The 17,540-nt window shown below is 38.9% G+C and overlaps 1 protein-coding gene across 2 annotated transcripts in view; it reads left to right on the forward strand.

The window, feature by feature from the left end:
* The first annotated feature begins 1,379 nt into the window (after window positions 1–1,379).
* The window catches only part of SHISAL1 (shisa like 1), a 38,979-nt gene continuing 22,818 nt past the window's right edge, over window positions 1,380–17,540 (forward strand). For both annotated transcript variants that reach the window (XM_031061811.1, XM_031061810.1), the window contains exons 1-3: window positions 1,380–1,481; window positions 8,061–8,274; window positions 14,934–15,251. In XM_031061811.1, the coding sequence (XP_030917671.1) occupies window positions 1,415–1,481; window positions 8,061–8,274; window positions 14,934–15,251 (599 nt within the window). In that variant the 5' untranslated portion in view covers window positions 1,380–1,414. The remainder of the gene's footprint in view (window positions 1,482–8,060; window positions 8,275–14,933; window positions 15,252–17,540) is intronic.

Here is a 17,540-nt window from a genome sequence, read left to right on the forward strand (position 1 = left end):
GAAACCTCCACAAGAAGTTACACCGGTTTTTAGATTTGTGATCCATATGCTAAGATAGCTCTTGGTGAATCTGCTTGTGCCACACACAGCATTTTGTGTTAGTGAGGAATCTTTTGCCTCTCAACACTTTGTAGGTAGCACCATGTCTCCCCTCTGGTGCCCACATCTGTTACTCAGAATTCAGTTGCTCACGGTGTGTTAATTTTCACCCCCTCCCCCTTTTGTTACGTGCAGGTGCAATTGTTTGGGGATTTTCATTTGATTCAGTAGGTTGGAGCAGACACCAACTAGTAAACCATGCAGTATTTATAGGATACAGCATATTCATATACAGCTTATTTTATAGGCATTTAGCAAAATGTGTTGCTTGAGGTGTTGGGAGCAGTGTAATTTTTACAGAAATTGCCATTCCCTTTCTTTTTTCCCCAAGCTGTTCCATTGTAAACACCTGAGAACAATTTTAGCAGTGCAGGAGTTGGATTCCGTGCACCAGGTTGCTGCAGCACCCCCTGGGCCATCCTGTCTGTGGCCCCAGTGCACACACACACAGAGTTCATGCACAAAGGCAGAATTGACCTCTGCTGTTGTGCCCTGATGCCAGTGTGAGTCCAGGATGCTGGAAACCTCTGAGACCCATAGTTAGTTGGATTTATCAGTGATAAAAATGACAGGTGCCACCAGTCCTCTTGGTGGTGACGCCCAGGACAGTCCCTGCTATGGCTGCTGTTGTTGAATCAAGGTGAAGAGGAGTTTGGAAAACTGTCTGGGAAACACCAAGGAGGGCTGCCAGTCAGATCAAACTGCATCACTTCTCACTCCCTGTCCTAGGGAAACAATAAATAATAATCCCATGAAAGGCTGTGATGCTAATGAAAAGACATTTTTTGAAGTGTTTCCAACCATCTCAGTTGCTGACCCACTTTCTGAGCGACTGCACCCTCTAATGGGGTAAAACAGATTGACTTTCAAAGCAGTCAGCTTATTTTTCTATTGTTTATTCCTTTCTGGCCCTTACGCATATAATACAACAGCCTGTTCTTGTGACAGTAAAACAAAAAGAGTTCTGCTGGATGTAGATTACAGGGGACATATGAATATTCAGTAAAAACTTCATATGATTCATCTCTACTCTGGGTTAATGAAAAGTATGTAAACAGCTGTATATCTCCATGGTGAAATGGGAAAGGAATTTTAATCATAGAAAGGAGAATTTATTTCCCTTTAAAAAAGTGAAAAAAAAATTTCCAGAAAGAAAATTGATTTTTTTTCCCTACTGTGTGAAGCCATGTCATTTTACCAAAGCTTTGTGGGGAAGTGAATATTTGAACAATGAAAAGAGATGAAACAGACATTTAATCATGCTGTTGCATCTTGTCCAACAGATAATTCTCTAATGGACCAATGAAAGCCAACGATGACAAGTTGTGGTCAACAGTCCTTGAATGTGCTGATGGTTCTGCTTTCATTACTCTTGTCAGCAGGTAAATTTTATAATTTATCTTTTACTGATGTGTGCCACAGCAAAAAAATAATTGCAATTTAATACAGGGTTCCTACAAAATAAACAAGACTAAATGATTGTTAATTGTCTAATAAATCAGTCACAGAATCATAGAATGGTTAGGGCTGAAAGGGACCTTCAGGATCATCTAGGTCCAACATAAATTAAGCCTCTTTGTGTTTAATAACTGGAAACTGGAATTTGAAATGGAATTGAAAATTCACTGTAAGAACAAAGCAGACTGAAAAGTTGAAATAGTAGCTTTATTTCTTTGGATATGCTACTTTTTCAGCTCACCTAAAAGAAAAGAATAATTTCTATACCACCATAAAACACATCAATTTTGCTAAATAACCATCCACTGGAAGTAGAGCAAGTCAGGTTCCAGGTGTGTGTTTTTCTGTGTGCACACCAGAGAATGTAAAGTACCTGAAGGATTGAACTTGGAATCTGTGTAATTTTCCTGAATCTAAAGAATTGACTGGACCAGAGATGTTTCTCCTTATGCTTGGTAGTTCTACTCTACATGTTTGCAATTAGCACACAGAAAGGGTTTGTGTGGAAATGTGCTGTTAGAGCGAGAATTAGTGAAGTGCTCTGATTACTGTTTGTATTTGTTCATCAGAAGTCATTTATGGCATTAGGGTTTTTTTGTAATCGTGAGTGAATATTTAAAATAAAATTTTCAAAGGTTGTCAGTCCAAATATATTTCACCTTACATGTTTTTAGTTCAGTATCTTTTGTCCTTCACTCTTGAGGCAGTTTTTAATAGAAAAAGATGGTTTTTTTCAATCCCTGCTTCTTATTCTCTTGTAGTACATCACATCCCCAAGCACCAGAGTTAAAACTTTACCAGGCACCATGTTTCCTAAACTATCCTTGTGCTCCAGTTAAAATTGTTACTACTGAGTCTGTGTCTTTAACATTCATGAAATATTAATACTCATATCCGCACCAGTCAGTTCAGGCATGTGTTTTGTTGCCCACAGTCTCATTGCTTGTTTGCAGTGTTCAAGTTGATTCTTGCTAATGATAGTTTATTATTTAGCTCTGACGCGGCCGTTTTGCTAACAATGTTACCATATTATCAATTAGAGCACTCCTCTGCTCATGTTAAATCATTGTTTTCCTTTAGAGCCCTTCCCCTGGAATCCCCATGTATGGAACTTCCTAAGTATTTCTAAGAGAGGGAGGAAAAAAAAGTCTGGGTTTGAGGGAACAAGGGTTTTAGGGAATACACCAGCGGCTGAATACAGGTGTTTGCATAGTGCAATCACAGTGTCCTACTCAACTCCAACACAGGAATTTGTATCAACTTGAGGAAATGGGTGGGAGGAGCTGTCCTTCTCCTCTAATGGCCTGGGATCAGGCACAGGGCCTGGAGCTGCTTCTTTGTCTTCCTCTAGCCTAAAGAAATTTCAAAAATCTACCTCCCTGGTGTAGCAATGAACTTGGTTATTGAGAAGTCTTCAATGAAGTGATCCAACAGGGATCAAACATCACAAAACTGTTCCAGCTGCTCCAGGCTCTTCCGTCAATTTTTAAGTTTTTACACCTTTGCCACTCTTTATAGGGGACTTCTGCTAGAGCTGTCCTGAGATCCCACTCCTCCCACCCATTTCCTCAAGTTGATACAAATTCCTGTGTTGGAGTTGAGTGGGACACTGTGATTGCACTATGCAATGCACTATGCAAACACCTGTATTCAGCCGCTGGTGTATTCCCTAAAACCCTTGTTCCCTCAAACCCAGACTTTTTTTTTCTCCCTCTCTTAGAAATACTGCCTATGAAGTGCAATGTTTTTATTTGAAACCAATTACACACAGCTTTTACTTCTTATATAATTTATCTATTATCCTTGATAACTATTGGCTTTGTAAATGTGTTTCTTATAATTTTGTTGCTCCTTGGATTATTGGTGTTTTATTATCTCATGTCCTATATTAGCATGTAGAGTCCAGGCTTAATTTGAAATCATCACAAGTCTTTTGTGACAGCCAAACTGTTTTCGCCTTGTGGAATTTTGCCACTGTGATCTGCAGGAAGGGGTTTAGGTCATTGGTAACTCACAACACATTTTACAGGAGGAAATTCATTATTTTTCAGCCAGCCAATGTAATTTTTTTTCCTCCAAGACAGATCAGTTTCCATAAAGGAAAACTACTGGCTTTATGCAATGAATGATAGGGGGTGTGGGGGAGAAAGAATACTACTCTCACTGGAATATAAACCTCATTTTTAACCTGAGCTGAAATGAAAATCTAATGGCAAGATTCCCTTTGAATGCCCTAGATTTACAGACTTCCATCTGTAAGATATTGCTTCTCTTCCAGGTCTTTGGTATACTAAGATTAACAATCTCAGTAATCAGTTTCTGGGTTGAGAGTACTGAAACTTGAGGTATTTCATTTCAGTGCCAGCAAGATCACAGTGACGTTTCAGGGGTGGTGAACACTCATGGGTTTTACTGGGCACGCAAGAAATGCATAATAAAGGGAGGAGCACCATGCAGTCATGCTGGAAGGATGACTTTCTGACCACTAACTCTTAGATTGGCTTTGCAAATCTAAACCTTTTCATTTAAAGGATTGAAACACATGTATAAAATCAGTGCTGACAGCAAGACTTATATTAACAAGCAAAAATCATCAGATTATTTGCACATTACAGCATTTTTTCTTTGAAGTAGGAAATAAACATCCACACACCAAGTTAACATGTGGTAAAATGCATACATATGAATATTTCTATGGTTCCATATGGAAAGCTGATAAGCACCAGCCATCCAAAGTCTTGAGGCTTTAAAAATTTAGTATCTAAATTAAAAATGTATATTAGGCAGATCTCTAGCTGTGACTAGATAGAGAAGTAACAGTTTGACATTTGCTGGCTGTGTATTTTTTAAGGTAAAGTAGGTAAGTCTGGTGATGATGAAGCATGACAGACTATCCTCTTGAAATCAGTTGGAACAGAGAGAGGAGCATCTGTGGCAACTGTTTTCAAAAATAGCCTGACAATTTACACTCACAACTCCAGACACAGCCGCACCTTTGCAACAGACAATTTAAGGCCTTTACATGTACAATCTGAAGTATTTCTATAGAAATAAGGTCCTTTAAACCTGGGGATTTAAGTGAAGCTATTTTCAGAAAGAATCTAAACAAACAAAAAAAACTTGGAAGAAAATAAATCCCACTTTGTTTATTGTCTCTCTGATCCACAGAGAAGAATAGACAGCAACTGAAATTACACAAATTATAATAAATTGAGGAGGTGTTTTCTCTGTGTGTTAGGTCTGGCTGGGGTGGGGTCAAGCTGTGTTTTAGGCTGGTGACCAAAGCAGTGCTGGTATCACAGAGCTGTGGCCGGTGACAGGCTAGCACTGTGACCTAGACTGACCAAGGTGGTTTCTATTCCATGGGATGGAGGCTCAGCAATGAAATTGGGGTGGGAGTTTACTGAAAAATTGCTCAGAGACTGGCTGGACATCAGTCTGCTGGTAGTGCGTGATTGCTTTAGCATCACTTGTGCTTTGTTTTTTGTTGTTGATGGTGTTGTGGGGTTATTTCTTATTTGTTATACAGTGTTTATCTCAACCCATGAATTTTCTCTTTGCTTCCTGATTCCCTGTCCCATCCCACTGGGAGGGGGAAGTGAGCAAGCCACTGTGTGGTGCTCAGCTGCCCAGCAGGGTAACCCACCCCACACTGACTGCCCAGCTCAGAATGGCATTCAGTCATCACATCAGGCCTTTATTTAATCACCAACACGTTTTGCTATTTAAGGATTTGCTTAGGACTGTTTCATTGCAGACATCCCTCCTCCTAGGACCTGATGTTATCTTATTTCTCTCTTCCTTCCTTCTGCTTTTCTCGGTTTTCATTCTCAGAGAAGTTTGGGGATTCTTGTCTTTTTAAAATGTGCAAAGGAGCCATGTAGGGATCAGGGGACACTTCCAGATGTGCAGTTAAACCAAACTCTTGGCAGTGGCAAGCGGGCTTAACCCCTGAGTGGTAGAGACAGGACCAGAGGCCATGGGCACAAAGTGACCCAGAGCCTCCCTCCAAATGTCAAGAAATGCTTTTTCTTTGTGAGGGGGACTGAGCAATGCCACAAGTGCTTGTGGAGGATGTGGAGTCTCTATCCTTGGCGATACTCAAAAGCCATTTGGACACGATTCTGGATACCAGGTGGCCCCGCCTGAGCAGAGGATTTGCATGAGATGACCTCCAGAGGTCCCTTCCAGCTGCAAACATTGAGGTTTTTCACAACATAATCTATCCTGGCACCCTTTTATTACTGCTGTGTTAATTAAGGAGGGGTGTGCAGTAAAGTCCTTGTTCAAACAAACTCATTCCCATGCAATTACATGCTGTGTGGATTTTGTGACAGAATTTGAACATGCAGATTTGTTACAAGAGTTACAGAGGGTATTGAAAACCTAAGTCTAAAGAGAGTTTCTTTACTGATGATAGCATCCTCACATTTGGAACACATATTTTTTCCAAGGTAGAGCAAGAACAGGTAGGTAATTAGTTTTCTCAATATCTGTATTCCTTTAGAAATTACTTTCTTCCAGCACTTTCAGTTCCTGGCTGAATTAATCTACAAAAATGATTTCATCTTTCATGCAAGTAATGATGCCAGGTATATGTGTGCATACATAAATATTTGGAGTGAGCTTTCTTGACTCAGACTGCAGTACAAGATTACCTTGTCATCAGCCTAGTACTCTGGTTTTTGTTCTAGGCTCCCCCTCTCTACACACAAATAAAGTGATTTCCACTGTCACAATCCCTAAAATTTGTCTTAAAATTAATATATTTTATAAAATTGACAAACAAAAGTATTAGGAATAGACTATTTTTATTTTTTTTAGGCAAAGTAGAAAAAAATGAGGATCAGACAGGCAAGGTGCACAGATGCAATTTCAGATCAAGAGGGGCTCTGTGCAGAGGGGTACGGTGCAGTTCAGCTAAATCCATGCAAGTCATTATGTGTAACCATTTGTACTGGTAAACTGACAGAAAACTCATGCACCAAATTACAAAAGTTAATTCTGTCAGTCCAAAGTGAATATATCGTTTGTTAATTGGTGTAACGTTATGAACTGCAGCTGCCCACATCACTGCTGAGCCTCAGTTCTCCAAAGGACAAACATTTCACTGCTGAGAGGATTCAGACTCAGCTTCCACATTTCACATTCCTTAGAGCTTAAGTCCTTTGGGGTGTCTGCATACATGTACTCTTAAATGATCTTGTAAGGCCTACCATAACACAAACTGTGAATGTGGAAACAAACATTGGCTCCTAAAAGTGTGGCATTCACATTCTCTGAAAAAATTCCTTCGCCCAGGATTTTTCTCCTGAGAAGACGAGGCACCTCTGAGAAAAGGTAAACAACTCTTTTCTCATTTGCTTCTCCTGTGTTTGGCTCATGTGGAATGTGTTTGGGGATTGTTTACCCACAGGTGATTGTTTCATTGGATTCTGGTGTGAGTTGTTTTGACACATTGCCTAATCTGGGCCAAGCTGTGTCGAGACTCTGGAAAGAGTCACGAGTTTTCATTATTATCTTTTTAGTACTGGGTAAGTATTCATTCTGTATTTTTAGGATAGTATAGTATTCTTTAATATAATATAGTATCATAAAGTAATAAATTAGCCTTCTGAGAACATAGAGTCAGATTTATCATTCCTGCCTTTGTTGCAGCATTCCCTGCAAATACAATATAAAAGTCTTTCAGGAAGCTGCATATGTTTGCTTATGACCATTTTGGAAGGGATTTCTACCCTGTCCCTCTGCACAACTGAAAAACTCAAAAACTCAGGAAAACCAAGATGAGAAAAGGGTATCAGTGGACAGTTTCTTTTTTACCCCAGTAAAAGTGATGGTGAAATCAGTGTGACACAGAACTACAAAAAAAATGTTCTCAGAGCTGTATTAAACACTTTACATGAGAACTTATTAAAGAAGAAATGTAAGAACTCCCAGAAACACCTATATTTTATTAGTTCTGTCTATTTGCAAATTCAAAGTTGCTCAGATTTGTTATACTGTTTGTAATGATTGTTTCTGGTAGACTATTCCTTATCAAAGACTGACCTTCAGAGAAGAAGAAAAGAAATCAGGAACAGTAAACTAAGTGCCATCAAACTTTCATTGCAGTTTCTACACAGACTTTTTGTTTTTATTAAGTCGTCCCAGGAGAATCAAGCATGAACATTGTTGTTATGGATTATGGATATCCCTATAACTAGAACAGTAGTATGAAAAAAATTCCCTAAATACTTTTGTGCTTCTTAACATGGAGGGCATTACTCCCTTCCCTTAAAACAAACAATGATAATCAGAAACATAGAAGCAACAAAACTCAAAATACAACAGAAGTCTGAACATTGTTACCTTTAAGTACTAAATGTTAAAACATTGAAAGTTCTGAACTACTGATGTTTTTCAAAAATCAACCAACAGTTGTTTAGCCTTGAAAAATAAGAGTTGATAAGACGCAGATAACAGAAGTGACTGACAAAGCCAATGTTGTTTTTGTTTTCCAGTGTTGTCCGCACATTTTCGGGTCTGCGAGCCATACACGGACTACAAAGGTCGCTACCACTTTGGTTTTCACTGCCCCCGTCTTTCTGACAATAAATCTTACATCTTTTGCTGTCACCATAACAACACAGTGTTTAAATATTGCTGCAATGAGACAGAATTTCAGACTGTTATGCAGATGAACTTAACAGGGAATGCAGATGGATATATGCACAAGTAAGTAAATGAGTTCTAAAGTACTCTTCACCAAACTGTTCCTGGTCTAATAACAGACTCTGAGGTGCACTTAATGATGAAAGCAATTAGAATAATTGCATATACAGAAAACCATTACTAAAAGGTTTTTGTTGTTGCAGAGCTCCTAAAAGAAAGACTATTTCAGCTTTGCTTTCTTTGCTTTGACATGGGCTACAAACATTGCAAGGAGAGTAAAAGTTCCATATAAATGTGACAAATAAAAAATTACATATAAAAGTTAGAAAAGTCTTTTCCCCTGACCCTAATTTGATCCAAATTATGTTTAAATGTGCATCAGTAAAAATAAACTCCAAAGCTGTTCATAGGTGAGAGAGGAAGTGAGCTGACATTTTCCATATCAACCCAAATGCCCTTTTTGGAATCCCTGATGTTTTTGAATCTTAATCTCTTGTAACAAATCACTAGCCTTGGGAAACATAATGTATTTGCTTTTATACCAACATTGTGTGGTCTCCTTGCCTGTTACCTGGGATACTTCCATGTTCTGCTGAGGGCTGTCCCCCAGAATAAATGTCAGTAAGTTTTTATTTATAAAGAAGTAGGAAGTAGCAAATAGATCTTTGTTACTGAATGCCTATTTACAGGAACAAAATCTTCCCTTGTGGTCAGTTTGCTATTTAGTATTGACATTCCGGCCACACTGATCTGCTGTGATTTCCCTTGGTGTAATCCCCAAGATCGAATTCTGATCAATCTACCTTCTCTGCCATTTTATTCTGGTATTCAGCCTCTGCAGGACAAGGAAGGAGCAGATTAAAGACAGATGGAATCCCAGTGTATGGATTGTTGTTCACAAGAGGATTTTGGTGTTTTCTGTGGTGCCAGTCAATTGGTCTGTTGTATTCACCCCAATGGGAGCAGGTGCAGGGCTGTTAGGAGATGATGGTGCGGGAATACGGATGCTGGCTGGTGTAATTTATTGTGTGCAGCTGTGCTCAGCTTGAGGCATCAGCAAAGCATTGCCTTCCTTAACGCCCACTCCTCACACAGAGCTGCCCAGAGAAATTTCAGTCTTGCCTAGACATAAAGTTGCATTCTCTAAATTTACCGGTTGTTAAAGTGTCAATCACCTGCAAAGACAGACAAAAATAGACTCTACCCATATAAGATATCTTTAAATCAATGTGGATCTATACTGCTGTGTTACTTTATGTGCAGTTACATCCTTCAAGTGAAATTTTCTTGCCTTGGCTTTGTAGTGCATCTGTGATCATGAGAACAGATCACACAGAATGCTGGGAAGATACTGCAGTACGAAGCCTTTTAAATACCATCCACTTTCTCTACCTTTGGTGCAGCTCAGACAATCCAGCAGGTTTCGTCTGGAGCTCCCCAAATCTGGCATCATAGATAGTCCCAGGCAACCAGGTAGAGTTTATAGCCCCAGTGCTCCTGCATAATGTGTGCTCTACACATGCTAAAAAAAAACAGGTGTGCTGCCCCTCTGTGTACTGGGGTGGCCCTGTCCCCTCAGCAGCCCGGGATGTCAGAGAGGTCCTCACCAGGCTCTCAGAACAGAAGGGCTCTGCAGGTAGTCAGAGACAGGGCCAGAATCTGCTGCACACTTAGAGTGGTAAAATGAGCCTCAGGAATGGGCTTGTGAGGCTGTTGCCCCCATGCTTTTCCAGGTCTTTGTCCTGCACACAGCAAATTTGTTTTATTTCTTGCTGTGTTGTTCTATAAACCCTGCATCAGCACTGCTGACCGCCCTGTCTCACAGAGGTTGGGATGTTACCGTCAACGGCAGTTCTGACAAGCACTAAGCCAATGCTTCAGGCTTTGCTCAGTGTCTCAGCAGCTCCTCTGTGTAGTCATGGCCAGAACTTACTCAGGGAAGGCTCTTCTGCCCTTCCTTTCACCAGCAACCTGGAATGTAAAGGGCAACCAGCCTTTCCAAGGCAGAGGAACAGGTCCAGGCTGATTGCAAAAGATGCCCTGGGACACAGAGCATTTCTCTACCTCCAGCGTTGTTTGCCTGCTCACTTCTGCACATGTGCGCACACTACCAGAGAAATAAATCCAGGGGTCTTCACATCACAGGGCTCTTGTGTATGCAGGCAGTTTGGGAAAAAAAAATTAGTTTGATATTCTGTGAACTACAGCATTCATGTTGATAAAAATATTTAGAGCAAAAGTATTATATTAGTTTTCATGTGGAACTATTTTTTAAAAGTCATCTTGTTCAATTGTGATGGAGAAAGAGGTACCTGTGTAGTTTTTGTTGGTAAGATTTGTGGTTGAGAACCACGTGCAGACTATTTACCATCCAGTCCAGGACTTCCTAGGGGCATCAGCTGTGTGTGAACTTTTGCAAAGGTATGTGACATCCTACTGGATACAGTAAAAAACCTCTGGAGCTGTAGTGTAGATAAGTGCAGGAATAGAACTGGTGTTGCCTTGTTCCTCAAACATCACTTCTGATAAATCTCTCAGGAGCAGGAAAATGAAGAAATGCTGCTTCCTACGTAAAACTCCATCCATGGAGTAAGACAGACAGGAGAGATCTCCTCACCCTGAGCTCAGTGATTTTGGTAGAAAACTCCCTGGTATTTTTAGAAGGAGCAGAAACAAGAAAACCATATGTGCCTACATAAAAAACATTGCAAAAAGCTTCTTAAGTAATACTCTGACTTTATCTATCGTACACAATAATTTGGATTCTAATGCTTCCAGGCTTCAGTTTACAGTGACAAAGTCAGCTCTTTGTTTAGATCTAATTTCACACACCACTGAAAAAAAATCTAATGAAACCTATTGTACTGTGGCAAGGGAGAATAATTTAAGATATGGGAAAGGCAATGAACTTTAAAAAAATGGATTATAGTTTTCAGGGAAGAGTGATTCAACATTATTGCTTGGTTTATTTCAATATTATTATTTGGTTTATTTTTCCCCTTAGCCATTCTTGTGATCACCAAAACAGATTTCTTGTTTTATAATACAGTTGAGGGAAAAAGTTAATGAAGTGACTTGAGACTTCTTTGATATTGCATGGCTCAAAAAGCACATTTGTCTTCACCAGTCCTACAATGCAACTACAGCCACATTAATTTACATTTTTCCATTACTGTAACACGATATTTGTATGTTTTTTATAAAAGGAAAATATGGGAGTATTGATCTTTGCAATCACACAAATTAATCAGTCTATAATATTTTTGAATGTGAATAACTCATTTGGTATTAAATATAGAAATAAAAATTATGTCTAACAGACAGGAAAAGCTCTGTAATGCAAAGTATTTTCCCTTAAAACCATCAAAGAAATTGTTTAGCTATTCTTAAAAATAGTATTCACTTGCACCTAGTTTGTCTAGTTTTCATAGTCAGGTTTTCTGTTGTGCATATTTTGGTGGATTAACAGTAGTACCACTATGATAGGGGTCCTTAATCTGCTACTGCAGCAATGGTCTGGCAGTCTGTAGTGTATCCAAGGTTTTGCTTTTCTCTTTGGTTTGTCAGAGTGAAATGGCTTTTGCACACCTCATTCCAACACTGGCATCCAAAGTAGGGTGAGAACAGAAGAGCACCATCTTTCTCCAGGTACTGAGTGTCCCCTGCAGAAATGGTATTTGCTTAAATAGCACTCAGAGAGTCATCTTTACAAGAAAGAAAAAAAAAATCATCAATGCCACTACCAGCTGTTGCAAAAATATGTAATTTGTCAGGGAAGACCCCTCATGTACGGCAGGAACAGATTCCTCAGGAAAACCCAGGATTGGACAAAGGCCTGGAGATAATTATAGAAGAAAAATGGGGGGAAAATCTCATTTAAAGTGTAGATGCAAAAACTGCACTGGCTTCTCAGCACCAAAGCTGTAACCTTGCATTTCCTAGGGGCAGCCCTTATTGTAACTAATCCAAGGAACTGCCCCTTTTAAGTAGAACGGGAGGGAACTATTTCTGTGACCATCTGCCCACATTTAAACTCTGCAGCTGTAGAATTCAGCCTGCAATTGTTCAGATTTGTTGGTTTTTTCAAACCTGAATTCCCAAATTAGTTATTTTTTGTTCCTGTGCTGCACATAAACCTCAAGAAAATCTACTAAAAAGATATAGGCTAGTCATAACCAGCTTGTTATCTGTCTCAAAAAGTGAATGAATGAGATGGATGCAACTTGATACACCCTGTAATGGAACAAACTCTATAATTTGAGTCTCAGCACATTTAGAATCTGTTCACACTTCAGTTTTAGTAAAAATTAAACTTCTGCCCGAAAGAACAGGAAAACCAGATTGCAAGAATAAACTGACAATTAAATCATTCAGGTCAGTGAAGTGAGAGCAAGTCCTAGAAGTTTTTGGATTCAGAGTTCTCTTCTGTGTTTCTGGCCTTACTATTAATCCGTGTAAATAAGATTGTTTATTTTCTAATGAGGACATCTTGATTTGCAGGTCAGTTTTAATTTTTATTAGTAGCCATCAGAAAAATTACCATTTTCTTCCATCTTAATAGTTGGAGAAACAGAAGGTATCAATGGATGGAATATCCTTCTGCATATTAAACATGCTACTTACTATTTTTACTTGTGATTTTTCACAAGGCTGTTTTGATAGTGCTGTTGTCCCATTGTCTGTTAATTAATATAAAGCAGCCTTTCATTTTTTGTACTTGTGAGAAACAGATGTTTTTTAGGAGGAGCAGATGAATAGCTTACATATTGGCATGATTATTAAAGTACTGCTTTAAATTGGAATACTCAAAATAGCTCTAATTTTCACTAGTCAAAATTTTGGTGGATAAAATTAAATACCTAAAATACAAAAAAAAAATCTTTTGAGTTAACTAGAAGGAAGGTTTTTTCTTCTCACATTGTTGCCAAAACAAATATGTTTTCTAAGTGTGGGTCAAATACAACTCACCTGTATGCAAAATGGATCCTATTGGAAGTAATGATGAGCAAGAATGGGATTTATCCAAGTGCATTTCTTCCTGACTTTTCCAGCTTTTGCTTGCATTTTATTTATGTTAACAGAAAATAAAAGAATTTACCCCCAGTAGGACTAGATCTACTGGAAGTCAAGAACAGCACTGCTGAGAAGCCTTGGTTAACCAGATCCTGTTTTACTTTTAAGGGCCTGAACTGCAGATTTTAGTGCATTACTAAGATCTACCCTCTGTTGTGTGAAGCTAGGCTTGCATGTGTAAGTCTTTAGCAGAGGTAAAGACTCTGGAGTTAAGGGTTTTCAGAACATTAAACTTTGCCTACTTCTAATCCTTCTGGAAATGTTCTGATTTATTTCTTTTTTTTTAATTTTAATTCTAGGCTTGTGTAGCCCTAAAGTTATACAGGAAGTGAGCCATTAACAGCTTGGACCTTCCTCTTGTTACTTAGTTATTTAAAATGGAACTTCATTTAATCTAAGGGCATTATAGCTGTGTAGTGGAAAAATCATTCCCTGAAAGGAAGAATCACTCTCTTGAAGTGCTGACAGACAGCAACACAGACAGTAAAATTCTGATTTCTTGTTTCAAATCCTTATTTTTTAAAAGTATAAAATGGAAGAGTCATACAATAGTTTAAATAGAAATGAAAGTTCAAAGCAGAGACTTGAAATATTTTGATCCAGAAAGGCTGGAGGACATGTTTTTAAAATACCAAAATACCCTTCTGCTTTGCATGTCTTCTCATCCTTTTTTTTTCTTCTTGTAGTTCTTCCATTTTGGTCAATGTCCTAAAACAATATGATTTCCTCCTAGTTTTTCTGACTGGCTGTGAAAGGAGAGCACCGTTGAGTGTGTGTTCAGCTTTAAGTTCAGCTCCATGCAGATGTGGGTTACCCACCTATGACTTGGATATAATTCTTTTGAGACTGCCTTCCTAATGACATTTTTTACTAACATCCCTTCAGCTTCCTCTTGATTTTATAGTCTCCAGTACATGTACTTCCACATTAGCTCGTGGGTCTAGATCAGCCTTTCTTTTGCTTTCTACTTAACAATCTAATTTTTATACATTTCTTTCCATTTCAGTTCTGATCTCATTCTCCCCACTCACACAGTTTCCAATCCAAACTGCATTTACACCTGACAGTCATTTTTCTTTTAATAATACTTCATCTCCAGCAGGGCATTAGCACTTCTTCCCCTTTTCGATCTCCACATTTTTGACCCCTTACACTTTTTCCTCCTGTTTTTCCCCCCTTTCTTTTAATACCATTAGTCATCTGTCACAGATTTACAGCACTCTGCACCATGTAATTGCCATGGCCTTTATCTATATATACACATTATAAATACACCAACATATACATCTCAGTCTTGTACATATTTTCCTTTCTGTGAAGTGCATTGTCTAACATTATTTTGCCAATGTTCTTCCTTCCTACAATTTATTGCCAGCCATATTAAGAGGTCTCCTTAGCAGCCACTCTGGAAAGCCTATGGACAGATGGGAAGGACAAAAATTTTTTTAAGACAGGTGGATTTGGTTTCTAAAAACCATGCTTATAGCAGTATTCATATTGAAAAAATGGCTTAATTTTAAAGACACATGCTTTGGAACAATATTTTGTTTCAGCCATCTATAAATAATTAATGAAACAAACAACCTTGATGAACTAATGCAGTGACCACTACTGACAGATAGTTGTTATCCCTTTTCTTCCTTTCACAGCAACTACAGTGCACTGTTAGGAGTGTGGATCTATGGCTTTTTTGTGGTGATCTTACTGATACTGGACCTTTTATATTACTCTTCAATGAACTATGATATTTGCAAATTTTACCTGGCCCGCTGGGGAATCCATGGAAAGTGGATGACACCGGGCCAGAGTCGATGGATTAACCCTGCTCAGGACCCAAGACAGACACAGCCTCAGCCAGAGACACAGCCTCAAACTCAGCCCCAGCCTCGAACATCACAGACAGTACACACCTTAAAAGGAGATGCTTTAAGCCCACCCCTGGTGTCTTTTCAGAGTACGTCTGCCTGGTAAGTAAGCAAAGCCGTACTGAGATATATTCTTTTACTGTTTTGAAGTGTGAACAGTCCTCTATGTTTGGAAGTGCCTGTGAATTCAGGCTGAACAGCACCACTTCTAGCACATAATTATTTACATCATGACCTGAATTACTGCTTAGGAGTAATGTCTTACTCTGAAATATATTAAGTCATCTTTTAATCCTTTTCTTGGAGAAACAGGTGCTGCCATCTTTCTGTGCTGAGCAGTTTTACTACTGTGTCATGCAAACAAACTACAAATCTGCATCAACTATAAAAGTAGTTTTAATCTGGTCTCAAAGACTAATTGCTATGTGTATCTGTTGCTCTGGTTTTAAAAGACTCTATTTATAGTGACGTTGGGATAGCTTCAATGTGAGATGTCACAAATCCTCTCTATTTGTGGCATGAGACACAGAAACAACATTAAAACCAGGTTAGTTTTTTATATGCACAGCCAAAAAAGCTTTGCTTGATCTCCTTTGACAGAGTGACACAAATAGGCTACTGTAAGGTTAAATGCTATGAAACCAAGACAAAACCTCCAACAAAACCCCTCAGACCAAAAGGGAGGCAGATCTAAGGGAGCAAGCAGAACTTGCAGTGTAAATTGAAAAAATTAAACAGCTACAGGACAAAATGACGTTGAATTATTTTGGACTCGTTTTGCAAGGAAGATGAAAGCAAAGGGAGAGAGCTGAGTAAAACATTTCTTTGAAAAAGATGTCAAGAAAGGCAGGGACTTTTCTTCTTACCAAGAAACCATTAGTACTTGGAAGGATGCAGAGAGAGTACTGAGTCACCACTGTGTTTTAGAAGAGTTCCAGAAGGCTGAGTGTTGAGTTTTGGCAAAATAAAGTGATCTAAGAATGTGCAGGGTGAAAAAGATGACAGCAGTTCCTGGAGCTGTGGAACACATGAAGCCTCAGCACTGATGTCAGTCTGAAACCTTTGGGTATCGCTGGGTTACAGATGGGATGGTAACAGTAATGGTCCTTTGATTTCATCATTTGCCCTTTAATTTTAAGTGTAAATAGAGAGCAAATAGAGCTAAAGATTTGTTGCAATAGGGAAAGAAGTGATGGGTTGATTAGCCAGTCCTGGATGTATCCAGTGCAGATCAGACTGAAGGACCATTCCAGCAGTGCTTGCTCAAACAGAAGAGGCTGGGGCTGCTACTTAAGAGAGAGAATTGCTTGTGCTTTGTTGTGAGCATTCTCCTTTTTACTTCCTCTTTCCTTTGTCCTTGCTCTAATTCTTCCAACTTTTTTTTGCACATTGATTTTCCAGTCCCCAGCTAAAATTGCCACATAATTTAAGAACTACATTTGTAGTACAGTAATGGTATCCTGGCTTAATATGTGTGTGTACATGTACAAAAATGACTGCATCTGCTAATTATGTACTATTAGTTTGCTCTAACATTATAAATTTAAACTATTCAATATTCTTGAAGGCTTGATTCCTGGTCACCTCTCATGACTGACTCCTGTTCTGTTTCTTTGTTTTTCCCAAAGTGTTAAGCAGGCCGTGTATGTTAGGATCAGGTGAGCACATCCCATATGCTCCTTGTCCTGTGTTGGCAGGAGATGAGCATTGATAAGCCACTCCAGTAACACTCACTTCTTCCCCAGTGAGCTGTGTGTGCTCCCCTCAGCTTCCACAAAATTGTTCTTTTCCCCTAGTCCTTTCCTTGCTCAGTGGAAGAAATAAGTAGATGCTTCCTTATCAAAACCCTATTTATCCCCTGTATATCAGCATGTAAAACACTACACTAGCTTCTATATTTTCATTCTTGTAACCTGCAGCTTTTGGAACTTAGAGCCTCTGAACCAAGAGCACAGATGATTCAGTCTGAGTTGGATACAGAAAAAATAGCAATAGGCACTGGTGATCACAGGCAAGATGTTTAGCATGCAAAAGAGGATTTTGAGTAAACAGCTCCCTCGGAAAATGACAGATTTGTGTACTACAGCAATTGCTAAAACAGTGGGGAGTGGGTTGCCTGGCTATTTATTTCTCTTTTAGATAATCTGCAGGTTATATAGATGAAAATATGATAATTTTGACCTACAGAAATTAAACTTAGTTTCAGAGTCTGATTTTCTGCTGCAGTCTATATTTGATGAATGACCTCAGTACTGTCTTCTCAAAATGTAACCATACTATCAGTGAAGAAGTGAACACTTACTGGATTTGTAATTTCCGTCCCCATTTTTAAAATCACTGAGTCTATTAAAAGACCTGTTTTACATTTTCTACCTGAATTTCCATTATTCT

The sequence above is a fragment of the Geospiza fortis genome, unplaced genomic scaffold (genome assembly GCF_000277835.1).
Source record: "Geospiza fortis unplaced genomic scaffold, GeoFor_1.0 scaffold164, whole genome shotgun sequence".
NCBI classification, from domain to species: domain Eukaryota; kingdom Metazoa; phylum Chordata; class Aves; order Passeriformes; family Thraupidae; genus Geospiza; species Geospiza fortis.